The 13,871-nt window shown below is 43.5% G+C and overlaps 1 protein-coding gene across 3 annotated transcripts in view; it reads left to right on the forward strand.

Moving 5' to 3' along the window:
• Positions 1–13,871, forward strand: part of LOC121270006 (multiple C2 and transmembrane domain-containing protein 2-like) — a 483,534-nt gene that overhangs the window by 295,822 nt on the left and 173,841 nt on the right. For all 3 annotated transcript variants that reach the window (XM_041175251.1, XM_041175254.1, XM_041175252.1), the window contains exons 13-14: positions 10,871–10,973; positions 11,582–11,684. In XM_041175251.1, coding sequence (XP_041031185.1) covers positions 10,871–10,973; positions 11,582–11,684 — 206 coding nt within the window. The remainder of the gene's footprint in view (positions 1–10,870; positions 10,974–11,581; positions 11,685–13,871) is intronic.

Here is a 13,871-nt window from a genome sequence, read left to right on the forward strand (position 1 = left end):
GGATAGTGGTTTGATGCTTCGTCTGAAACTTCCTCCGGTCCTACAACCCTCCGAGATCTCTGCGCTCTTCCAATCCTGACTGTTTGCTCATCCCGATTTCCATCGGCCAACATTTGGAGGCCGTGCCTTTAGCTGCCTAGCTTTGCACTCTGGAGTTCCTTCCCTACACCTCTCCATCCTCTACCCCTTCTCTTTGAAACCACACCTTAAGATCCAACTCTTTGATCAAGCTTTTGGTCAGCTGACCTAACAGGTCCTTACGTGGCATGGTGTCAAATCTTACTTGATAACTCTCCTGTGAGGCACCATTACGATCCTGTTAGGGACCTTTAATGTTTAAAGAAGAAATCCAAAAATCCAGCAATTAATCGACAGAACTATGCCACAAGATTTAACATTTTTAAACAAAAACAAACTTTATTATCCATCAAAACGTATTCAAAGTAAGCACTATTAACTTAGCACTATAGTTTACAGTCTTTTGCTATAAACTCTGTTCTACTTTTTACTTCACCCCTTTAAGTTTCATTTACTTTTCCTGGGACTAACCTAAAAGATACACCACAGCCCTCTGGAATTTACTTTAATTCTCCTTAGTATTCCAGCTATTCCCGAGGACCAAATTCTATGGGGATCCTTCTGTTAGCTTTTTGGATGCACAACTCTCCACCTTTCCTTTATAGCCCTCACGACTGTTGATGCCTCAACTCATGGTTCAAGTTTCCAGCAGATTTACAACCACCTTCCAACAGCTTTCTAAACTAATTCTGCTGACTGCTTTTTGCCACAAGACTCTCCGAGGACCACTGTGGATTTCCTCCACTAGCTGCAAGCTAGAGAAAACCTTCAAGCTGATTTTCCCTTACAAAATCTAAACTGAGATAGAGTCTCACCCGCATTCTACATAGTGAACAATGAAGTTAGTATTTTCTCTGCTTGAAAGGCAGGCCTAACTGACTATCACTTCCTTTTGGCTCTCAATCCGATGAGATGTAGTCTTCACCAAAGTAAAGCTACAACTGCCTCTTTGTGTTCCCAAACTAAACTGCCTACTTCTGTCAGCAAAACACACACAGATGAATGAAACAAAAGAGCTGCTCACCAAGGTTCCTCCCTGAATCACTACCTGTATGACAATGTGATACACATGACCTGTTCCCAGGCAGAAATGCAAATTAATCACCCTTTAATGATAAACATTTCCTTGATTCTGGGAAACCATATGAATAGTTTATATCTTTAATGGAGTTTTACAACCATCTTTTCCAAAATTGCGAGGTTACAGCTTCTTTTATAGAGATAACGAAAGACACCTTTACTATTCCAAGTTGTCCAGAAATGGATCATTAATTGTTCAAGTGCTTACACCTCTGCTTCTGACCTTGCAAGATAAACAGAGGGTGACTTTTAACTGTAATTCATTCCCGGCTTGTTTGAATTGCATTCACTTCAGGATTATTACCAGTTTCGCAATCAGGATTTCCCATTTATCTTACATTTAACATTTTAACCTACTAAAATTAAAAGTTATATTTAAAACCATATGAATTATGAACTAGGTATTCACAACCGTGCCTTGGAATGTTTTACTACATTAAAGATACTATGTGAATGCAAGTTGTTGAAGGAGTAAAGGCTCTGCACTCACTTATTTACTGAAAGGGACATTGTATGCAGCTCCTGAATAGTAAGTTGTGGCTTTTTGCACCTGTAAACAATCCTCACCCTGAATTGAGAAGCCATATAATTAGTTTTAATATGTCATCCATATTTTTGTCTGTCTAATAAATCACACACCTTTCAGCTGGAACAAGCAACACAGACTGCGGAGGTAAATGTTATTGTTAGTGCTCCTTCGTAGCACATGAACCCCATTAGTCAGTACTTAAACATTGTGTGGAAGCATTTGTTTTTGGTGGTAGTGCTCTGAGCTGCAATATAAATCATGACACTTTAGTAATAATGCTGGCATTGCCTGCTAATGGAGCGTGTGAATCCATTCATAAACAAAGAACAATAACAGTGCTACATGATTCATTACCTCATAAGGTGGTGTCTGCTAAAATTTTGTGTCTTCGTGACTTGCAGTATAGCAGGATTCACAAGAGATTCCAAGGAATGACATTTAACCTTGACTGGTGACTCAGTCAGTTATGCTTTGATGCAAATGTAAAGGAGATTAACTCCACGTGATACAATTATATAAAATTACTGCCTGCACGTTCCTTTTTGCCTTATAGCTTCCCAAAAAGGCAAACACCAACTGTTGTACTTTGCATCATCAGAACATACGAGTATGCTTGAATTAATTAATATTACATGTTTTATGCATATATGCATCTGTATATTTTAAAAGGATCTTGGTGTGCAAAATATTGTTCCTTTATCTTTACTGGCAGTAACTCTTGTTATGCCAATAGGCACAAGAGCCCTGAAGATCCTTGGGGGATAAAGGAGGGGTGGGTTCTTCTATCAAAGACTAAATGAGGAGAGACAAAAGGAACTCTGGAGAACTGATGTAAACAGCTGGCCACAGGCTGTGTCACACATTTCTCTCAGATTCCACCCATTTCTCCATGAAGTTATAGCGAATGAATTCCTGAAGAATATCCAACCAATGTTATGTGTGACATTAATATATATAATATATATGATTTAAAAATATTATAAAGTTGATGATTTAGAAAAAAAATAAATTGAGGGTTTTATGAGGGAAGAAATTGAGAGATTAACAGAGATTTGTCTTTTGGTTTTGACTTTTTTTGAAGAGCTGCAAGTTGGACAGAACTGAACTTTATATATGTAGAACAGTAATGATCTAATTCAAAAATGCTAGATTTCAAAGCAAATGCCAAATCAATATTATTTTTGAGTATGAATGAAAGATATTTTTATGGGCAAGAGGGGGATTAATTTGAACAGCACTGATTTCTCCACTCACTACCTGTCCATAGACAGGAAGGTATTTTTGATTTCTCCCATTGAGCGGTGGCGTATTTTCCCCCAATTCAGTTTTGCAGTGATCCAATCCTCTATTTAAAAACCTCACAGCAACCTCAAGATAAGATGCATTAAGAGGGTTGGCTTATTTTACACACACACACACACACACACATACATACATACATACACACACACATACATACATACATACATACACACACACAAAACATGGGAAAGGGGTTTTGCAATGTGTGCCCCTTTTTGCGTTCATACAATAAAAGAGGGATAAAGGAAGGAAAGCGGTTCAGGGAAAAGACCACAATAAAAATAAGAATTATGGTTTCGCATGAGTACAGAGTCCAGAATCAATGTCCCTGGAAGATTCTTTTAGGGGGCTTTCTCTACAGAATTCCTGGTCTTGGTCCTGGGAACTCGGTTGCAGGTTGAATCTGTTAAAGATGCAGTAGAATATTCTTGTGTCCTGGGTATTAGCTCATTCTGTAGGCGGTGCAAGGTTCTTTCTGAAGATCATCCTCTGACAGAGATGGAGGTCAAAGGCAGGCTGCTAGTCTGGTGTATAGTTCTCTTCGGAGGTTAAACTGCAACTGAAGATAATATTCAAAAGCTGTATAATTAAGGAATTCAAACAACTCAAATCTTGGTCATGTGACTGGGTGGTTTCAGGTTGGCTATTCAGCTAATGAGGAGCTTAGTTGAAAGCCATTGTCTTTTGGAGCAGGTAACAGTGGGGCCATTAGCACAACATTGGAGATTAGGAGTCACAAATAGCTCTGTTGGTGCTGGTGCAGATCTATCATCTACGAATCCCTTATGTTGGCTTGGCTGGAATGTTTATATAATACAAGTCACATTCCAGGAGGATGATGAGGCAGCCTTCGTCCAACGGAACAACTTAGATACACCGACAGAAAGTAAACCATGATAATTGTAGTATTAACTTGATGTTGAGACTAAACAGGTAAACCTCCTGTGGAAAATGTCATGTGGTCTACCGTGGATTTTAAATGAAATGGGGTTACATTTGAGGAAAAACTACATGAGCTGAAATGGGACTGTATTTTCCATGCCCTCGCCAGGTCTGTTTTGGGCATGGGGTGGGGGTGCTGGGTGTGTAAAATATGGCAGGCGCCCACCCCACCGCCTTCCCACAAACCCCGAAGATCACTCCCGAATTATCGGGCGTGGGTGGGTGCCAAAATCGGCACCCGCCCGCCATATTCAAATAAGTAACCAAGGGCCAGTGAGGCTTGTTGTCAAGCTGACCCAGATCACACGCTGTCCGTGCCATTAAAAACCTTTGGTGTGGGCAACTGGGCAGGCCAATTTTTAAAAAAAAGTTCTTCACAGGGTGGGTAGGAAGGGAGGATTCGCTCTTGTCCTGATTGTGCGGTGCCTACCGCCCCCCCCCACAACCAAAGATTGAACCCCTCTCCTTCCCTCCTTCCTTACTACCTGCCTGCAGCCTTAAAGGCACCACCTCCCCAACCCCCTCCGACCTACCCAAACCCTACCAGCCCAGGGCCCCAGACTTACCTGCTCCAGGGGTCCGTGTGCCTTCTACCTCCTCCTTCTGCTGCAGCCCTGGAAGCTGCCAGTGACATGCTTCTGGCGCTATCAGGACTGATGGAGCTGTTGGCCAGTGGCAGCTACAGAGGGTGAGACTTCCTCCCCAGCGAGGGGCAGAAGTCCCACTTGGTCCTTGTTTAGCTGCCCACCACCACCTCCCCCTTCTCCCCTGTGGGGGTGTCGGCGTAGAGCGTGTTGGCCTCACACTGAGTTGCTTTCAGGGTCGGAGCAGGGTGACTGAGAGACATCTGCAACCCCAACCCCCACATTATTCAACCCAGGTGTTGTGATGGGCACGGATTTGAATTTCTAATAGACTGGAGTTGTCTTCCTTGGGAGAGGACATCTGAGACAAAATTGCATGAGACTTCCTGAAACCAGAACTGCAGACCACTTCCTCGGCAGTCCCTGAGGACCGAGGATAACTTTCTTCCCCTCCGAGGTTGTGGATCCTGGGGTGACTAAAAAGTCCAATTCTGGATCTGCACGCTCTGCCAGAGGTGGGGCAGGTAGCGTTTGATGAACAACCTGGGCTTGTTGGGCACGTTCAAAGTGGTTGGCACCTTCGTGGGTGCTGCTTCTCCAGCTTGGGCAGCCTTGAGCAAGAGGTTCCCACAAATCAGTGGGGATGTTGCATTTGTTCAGGGAGGCTTTGAGGACATCCCTGAAACGTTTCCTCTGCCCTCCTGGTAACCACTTGCTATGGCAAAGCTCGGATTAGTGAGCTTGTTTTGGGAGTCTTGTGTCAGGCGTGTGAGTGATGTGGTCTGCCCAACCTAACCAATTAACTATAAACATATATTTATATACACCATAACTATATACTGGGGATGTTGGCCTGAGAGAGGACACTGGTATTGGAGCTCCTATCCTGCCATTGAATTTGCAGGGTTTTGTGGAGGCATCACTGGTGATATTTCTCCAGGGGTTTAAGGTGTCTGCTGTATGTTGTCCATGTCTCTGATGCATACAGCAGAGCAGGTAGCACTGCAGCCCTATAGACCACGAGCTTGGTGCTGGGTTTGAGGTCTTTGGCATCAAACACTGACTTCTTCAGAGGGCTGAAGGCGGTGCTGGCATACTAGAGAAATGTTGAGTTTCATCGTCGATGCCTACCTTTGCTGAGAGGAGGTTCCCCAGGTGTGAGAAATGATCAACATTGTCCAATGGTTCACCGTGGATCTTGATAGTCAGAGGGCAGTGTTTTATCAGCAGGAGCAGGCTGGTAGAGGACCTTTGTCTTCGGGATGTTTAGCCTAAGGCCCTTTTCTTTCATTCGCCTCCGTGAATGCATCAATGCTAGTTTTGGTCTCTTGAGTGTGCACGCACGCATGGGTCGTCAGTGTGCTGCAGTTTGATGACAGAGGCTACGGTGATCTTGGTTCTGGCATGGAGGCGTCATAGGTTGAATAGTTTCCTGCTCGTCCAGTAGATTGGCTCCAATCTAGCGGGGAGCATCACGGATAAAAGCAAAATACTGTGTATGCTGGAAACCTGAAATAAAAACAGAAAATGCTAGAAAAACTCAGCAGGCCTGGCAGCATCTGTGGACAGAAAAACAGAGTTAACACTTCGAGTCTGTATGAATCTTCTTCAAAGCTGAGCTTTGTGGAGATTGGGTGGAGAGTTGTGGCAAGTAAGATGGTTAAGAATGTTAGTGCAATGACACAGCCTTGCTTGACCCCAGTTTGCACTCGTACTGGGTCTGGAGCAGATCAGTTGGAAAGGATCACAGCTTCCATGTCATCTTGCAGTGGGCGGAGGATGGTGACTAGTTTCTACGGGAAGCCAAATTTGAGGAAGACGCTCCACAAACCCTCCCGGTTGATAGTGTCGAAGGCCTTGATGAGGAAAAGAAGGCCATGAATAAAGGTTGCTGCTGCCCTCTGCATTTCTCTTGGACTTACCTCGCTGTGAAGATCATGTCCACTTTTTCTCTTGATGGACAGGATCTGCAATCTGACTCCATTCGGAGCTGTTCAGCCACGAGGAGAAGGCGGGTTGAGAAGGACTCTTGCAATGACCTTCCCCGTGGCAGACAGCAGGGAATACCCCTCTGTAGTTACCAAAGTTGGCCTTGTCTCATTTTTGGAAGATGATCACAATTACTTCGTCTCGGAGATCCCCTGGCATGCTCTCCTCCTTCCAGATGAGGTAGATGAGGCCATGTGCCAAGAGCACTTCTCCACATTGTTTCAGTATTTCCATGAGGATTTTGTCTGCTTCAGTGACTTTATTGATTCTCAGCTGTCGTTGACCTTTTCAACCTCATGTCAAACTATGAGATGAGAAACTCCAGATGAACTTCGAAGGGCCCCAATTCTAAATCTTGCCTGCTTTATGCAAGGAGATTTCATTACTGGTCATTTAACTAAACAATATATTTTAGTATCAACTGATGTAAAAAAAATTGCCAAATTCCCACTTCCTTTCATAGCATTAAATGCCTGATTGGAAGCCCAAATCAACCAATGTTTTCCTGTAAATTCATAATGCGTGGTCCAGGATTCAAATGTATTTGTAATTAATCTATTTTTTTAAAAAAAGCATTTATTTTTCACTGTAAATATGAGTTTGTTTAGTATGTTCATCTCTAGGTTTTTGTTGACTTTTTGTGCAGCACTGGGATTTCCAATAATTCTTTATTTGGGACGAAGAGCTTGGAATGATATTAGAAACATTGGGCAGGATTTTCTTTGGGGCCCAGGACCCCGATCACCTGTTGAAACTAAGCACAGGTTACAGACTGATTGTTAAATAGTTGTGGATGCATTGTCAGGATGAAATGAAAAGCATGCAATGTTAAAACGAATTCCTGCCGGCCCACTCAGGATGCTAGATCGCATGGCACTATTCTGAAATAAGAGCAGAGGAATTCTCAGTGTACCAGCCAACATTTGTCCCTCAATGTGTACCTAAATATGAACGATCTGGTTTTTAACACATTGTCGTTTGTGGCATCTTGATGTGCGCAAATTGCCCACCAAATTTCCTTGGTTACGACAGTCACTGCACTTCAGAAGTATTTATTGGGATATTTCACAGTATCTTTACAGTGCAGAAGGAGGCCATTCGTCCCATCGAGTCTGCACTGTCTCTGAAAGAGCATTCCACCTAGTCCCACTCCCCTGCCTTAGCCCCGTAACCTTGCACATTCTCTCTTTTCAATTCCTTTTTGAATACATCGATTGAACCAACCTTCACCACTCTTTAAGGAAGTTTGTTCCAGACTCCAACCACCATCTGGGTGAAAAAAAACTTCCTCACATCACATTTACTCCTTTCACTAATTACTTTGAACTCGTGCCCTCTAGTTCTTGATGTTCTCTTGAGTAGGAACAGTTTCTCACTGTTTACCCTGTCCGTATCCTTCAGGATCTTCAATACCTCTATCAAGTCTCCTCTTAGCCGCTTTTCCTCCAATGAAAACAGTCCCAACCTCCCAAATCTATCCTCATAGCTATAGTTCTTCATCCGGGAAATCATTCTTATGAATCTCCTTTGTTCCCACCCAATTCCTTCAGGTCCTCCCTCAAGTATGATGCCCAGAACTGAACACAATACTCCAGATGAGTCCTAACTAGCGTCTTATACACATTCAATATGGCCTCCCTACCCTTGCACACAATGCCCCTATTAATAAAGCCTAAGATACTATATGCTTTATTAACTGCTCTCTCAACATGCCCTGCCATCTTCAATGACCTATGTACATATACACCGAAGTCCCTCTGTTCCTGCACTTCCTTTAGAGGTTCTCCCTTTATTTTATACTGTCTCACCACATCTTTCCTGCCAAAATGAATCACCTCACACCTCTCTGCATTGAACTTCATCTGCCACTTGCCTGCCCAATCCACCAGCATGTCTATGTCCTTTTGAGGTTCAAGACTATCTCCATCACATTTGACAACATTTCCAATCTTTGTATCATCTACAAATTTTGAAATTATGCCCTGCACACCACTGTCTAGGTCATTAATATAGATCAGGAGTAGTAAGGATCCCAACACTGTCCCCTGGGGAACTTCACTACAAACCTTCCTCCAATCTGAAAAACAACCATTTATCACTAATCACTGTTTCCTGTCACTCAGCCAATTTCTTAACCAGTCAAGCATCTACTTTCTCTTTTATTCCATTACCTAGAATTTTGCTTACAAGTCTGTTGAGTGGCACAGTATCAAATGCCTGTTGAAAATCCATATACACCACATCAACAGCGTTTTCTTTATCAACCTTCTCTGTTACCTCCTCAAAAAAACTCCTCCAAGTTAGTTAAACATAATTTTCTCTTAATGAAGCCATACTGGCTTTCCTTAATTATTTTGCACTTGTCTAAATGATTACTGATTTTATCCTGTACTATAGTTCCCAGAAGTTTCCCTGCCACTGAGGTCAAACTGACTGGCCTGTAGTTCCCAGCTTTATCCTTTATCCTTGCACCCCTTTTTGAACAAGGATGTAACATTCTCCAGTCCTCTGGCACCTCCCCTGTGTCTAAGGAAGACTGGAAGATTATCACTAATGCCTCTGAAATTTCCACTCTCACTTCCCTCAGTACCCTTGGATGCATCTTATCCGGTCCCAGCACCTTATCTATTTTAAGTAAAGACTGCCTTTCCAACACCACCTTCCTCTCAATTGTAAGTTCTTCTAGGGTATCAGTTACCTCCTCTCTCACTTTGTCCTGGGTAGCATCTTCTTCCTTTGTAAAGACAGATGCAAATTACTCGTTTAACATCTCCGCGATTTCTCCAGCCTCTACACACGAGTCCCCTTTTTTTGTCCCTAATCGGCCCTATTCTTTCTTTTACCACCCTTTTATTATTTACATTCTTATAGGAGACCATGGGAATCCCTTTTATGGTCGCTGCCTTGAGATGTCCTGAGGTTGTGAAGGGTGCTATCTAAATGCAAGTTTTTTTTGTAAATGGGGATCAGTAAATATTTGTAATTTAGTTGTGTGGAATGTATTCTATTGTTACCTCCGTTGTGACAGAAGAATTTGGAAACATTAGAATTGGAGGGCAGGATTTTCCTACTGGCTTCAGGACACTGATGTCGAGACCAAATAGGCATCCTGAGTTCACGTTTGACAGCATTGAGGCTGGGAGAGCTATTCTCCCAGAGGAGGCTTCCATTTTGGCCTCCTCTAAGCTCACTGTCCTGGGCTCCTAATGCAGCAGGCCCAATCAGAATGCCAGCAACCCTGCAGCCATGGCAAGCCAAGAGCTGGGCACTGCTGAGGTAAGTCCGGGATTGATAGGATGCCTCAAAATTCAAGTCCCTTGGCAAGGGAAGTGAGGGCGAAGTTTAAAGTTAAATCTCAGAGGGACCAAGCAGGCGTGCCCCTCCAATCAGATGGAAACCCCTCGGGTAGCATCATTTGGGCCAGCAACACTCTTGATGATGTTCCAGCTCCGATAGCTCCCCTGCCTGGTGCAGGGAGGCCGTCTCCATTGAGGTGGTGACCCGCAGCAGGGGACCCGCTCTACCGCTAGCAAAATACCAGCAAGCTCTATAAATGGACCCTGATTGGTTCCTTTATATGTGCAGATTAGCTGCCTGCCACTTTGCAGTGAGCGACTGATCTGCCTACTGACCCACCCCCTGGAAACCTCCACGGAGGTGAGAATGTGCCTGGCAGCCCTCCCACCCCCTGGAAACCTCCACGGAGGTGAGAACGTGCCTGGCAGCCCTCCCAATGCGACTGCCTGCTATTTACCTCACCCTCCTCCCACCTCCACCCTGTCCACCCCGGGCCCAGGAACATTTGACCCATGCAGTTTGAACGTTATTATGTGTTCATCTGATGGCAATAGTCCTTTGAAAATCAAATTTTTGAATGCATTACTCTCATCATTCTGTGCTCCAACTAGTACGGTCACAGCCTTTAGTTGCAGCTGGCCATTAACAGAATTAAATAGATACAGGAACAGGCCATTTCTGGTCTATGTCGGTGTTTACGCTCCAGATGAGCCTCTTTCCACCCTGTCTCACCTAACTCTATCAACATATCCTTCTATTCCTTTCCCCGTCTTGTGCATGTCTAGTTTCTCCTTGAATATATCTATACTATTGGCTTCAACTACTGTTGCACAAAGGGAAACATCCCCACGTCTCTGTCAAACACCCTCAGAATTTTGAAGACCTCACCCAGGACATACCTCAACTTTCACATTCTCTGATATTTATAACCTTGATGTTCTAGTGTCATTCTTGTGAATCTTTGCACTTCCCCAGTACCTCCACACCCTTAAACAATTCATCTTAAGCGTTCAATATATGCTCCATGGTTTTTCTTTTAAACCAATGAATATCTTATTCTGTCATATAGGAAAAAGTGATCCATTCTGTGTTCTGGAGTTGGGGAATGATAAACTACTAACCCACACAGTGTACAAGAACCTCAATCCTGAATGGAACAAAGTCTTCTCATTGTAAGTTACAGTGAAATTAACTGGGAAGCTGTACCTGCTTGTTTGAACTGATGTTGGAAAAAAGAGGATGGTTTTCTTTTCAGCTTAAATGTAAGATGGTGGTTATTAACATGCTGTAGCGCCGATGCATGATCAACTCATTGGGTTGGATTTTATAGGTGGGTCACCGCCATGTGCTTATGTCAAATACAGCGTGATGATGTCAGGTTGCCAATCTGATGGCATCCTGCCAGTCTCTGACAATACAGAAAGCGAGCGGATGCCAAAATTGCCCACCGATTTGAGAAAAAAATGCATTTCCCACTCTGTCTCCCCTCATGCCACCAGAAACGGTGAAAGCCCATGTAATGTTTAATTACTCCTGTCATTGACCAGTCGATTCAGTTGTTCTGCAGGCAGCATTAAATCTCGTTCTCAATTCATGACAAGTAATATCTGAAATTATCTATAACCATTATGAAAAAAGTAACCTTCAGGGCAAATTTAACCGCATCCTAAACTTCTGTGTAATTAAAAGAACATCAGCCTGATCAGAAATTTATAGTGAAAGGTCTGACATACTGTGCATGTACATATTTTCTAATTGCCTCCTCCTGTCCTTTTTGCAGTAATATTAGGGACATCCATGATGTCCTTGAGGTAACGGTCTTTGATGAAGATGGAGACAAGCCACCAGACTTTCTTGGCAAAGTTGCAATACCCTTGCTTTCCGTAAGCTCAACATATCCTGTTACTGTTGTCAGTTTTAGTTACAGATATTTACAGATATTTGTGATCATCATTTTTTTCTGCACTAAGCCCATAATCATCTGTGTGATATGAAAAAGCCCTTCACTTATGGCAAGTGGGTGAGACTCCCACTGCCCTATAATTATCTTCAGACTCTTGCTTAAGAGCTGCTGACAGGCAACAGTGCTTAAAAAGGCTACAACTTCACTGGTTTATTATGTGTAACTTATGACCCTTCTACTGTATAAGCCCAAGGTGGCTAAGGTCACAGTTGGAGAAGTTAAGTTTGTTCTGCTCATCAGCCCTTGACCCTCACAATTTAAGCACAGCACCCTGTCTTCAAGAACAAACTCATTCACACTTCAACTGTGTGTCCTCCACCTGCTAAACTGTGACATATATAGACCATAGCGTATTGCACAGTGAATTTCTAAGTTGCTTTTCTCCAGGGAGTGGGTTATTACCAGTTAATCCTTTTAGGAGTGGAGATGGAATGAGCAAGTTAGCCTTTACTTCTAGTTGATTAGATCCAAACTGACCTGAGCTCATGAAATGCTGACACGTTTTACAATATCTCATTGAGGGGAAGTGGAAAGAAGACAGGACCAAACTGATAACAGCAGACAGAAAGCGCCAGAGAAACACCGGAGGTGGTGGAAGTGGCTATTTGGCTAATGTAATTAAAGTGACCTGCTTTGACCCCACAAACTCCAGCAGTCTAATGTCAGAAGGCTTGAGGAATTTCTGGGCCTAGACATCATATAGTAGAATAGGTAAAAAAAAAAACAGGTTCAGTTACTGCTCACTATAAATTGCCAGCACAGGGTCAAACCTTGCTACTACAATTACCTGGAAAGGCTAAGTACCTTCAAAACTTATTACAAAGTCATGGAAACCAGCAACATATCAGAGAATCATCCCCACTTCCCATTTAAAACCCTTGTTCTCTACTGCCCGTGTACCATGACAACTTTCTCACCGGGATACCTTCTCTATTTTTCTTCCTCAACATCTGCACTGAGCGATTTCTCATCCTCGGTGATTTGAAACGTCGTTTCTGCTCATAATGCTCTCTCTCCTCTGAGTTCACTGCCCTCGTTTCCTCCCTTAACCTCTCCCTCCATGTAAACCCACCAACTCATACAGCGGGATTTTCTGCTCCCACCGAAGTCGATGGGGATTTGAATGGCCCTCCATGGGGAATCCCACCACGGCAAGGCCGGAAAATGCCAGCTACAGTTATAGACACTCCTTTGACCTTACCATCTCGTGAAATCGCTACTCAAGGCCATCTCTGATCACTTTCTTGTATTGCCTCCACCCATATCCCCTTTCCCTCTCCTGTTCCCATTTCCCTTTGTGCCTCCACTTTTCTATTGCTACTGATCATCTTAACCACATCCTCACATCCACATTTAAAGCTCTATTTCTCTTTAAACCATTACTCTCTCTTAATATTTGCACCACACAATGCCAGCTAATGACCGTCTCCAAAAAGAGGTAATCTAACCATTGCCCCTCCACATTGAATGGCATTACCATCACTGAATCCCCTGCTATCAACATGCTGGGGGTTACCATTGACCAGAAACTGAACTCGACCAGCCATATAAATACTGTGGCTACAAGAGCAGGTCAAAGCCTTGAAACCCTGCAGAGTAACTCACCACCTGAATCAGCAAAGCCTGCCTACCATCTACAAGGCGCAAGTCAGGAGTGTGATGAAATACTCTCCACTTGCCTGAATGAGTGCAGCTCCCACAACACTCAAGCTCCACACTATTTTCAGGACAAAGCAGCCCGCTTGATACGTCTACCACCACTTAACATTCACTACCCCCAACACCAATGCACAGTTGCAGCAACATGTCCCATCTACAAGATGCACAGCAGCAACTCATCAAGGCTCCTTGTTTCCCTAACCTTTAAAACCCTTGCCTAACAAAAAGCTATCAATAACAGTTTTGAAATTTTCAGCTTTCAATTATACCATTTACAAGGTGCACTGCAGGAACTTACCAAGGCGCCTTAGACAGCACCTTCCAAACCCATGACCACTACCATCTAGAAGAACAAGGGCAGCAGAGACATGGGAACACCACCACCTGGAAGTTCCCCTCCAAGTCACACACCATCCTGACTTGGAAATATATCGCTGTTCCTTCACTG

This window comes from Carcharodon carcharias, chromosome 26, assembly GCF_017639515.1.
Source record: "Carcharodon carcharias isolate sCarCar2 chromosome 26, sCarCar2.pri, whole genome shotgun sequence".
NCBI lineage: Eukaryota > Metazoa > Chordata > Chondrichthyes > Lamniformes > Lamnidae > Carcharodon > Carcharodon carcharias.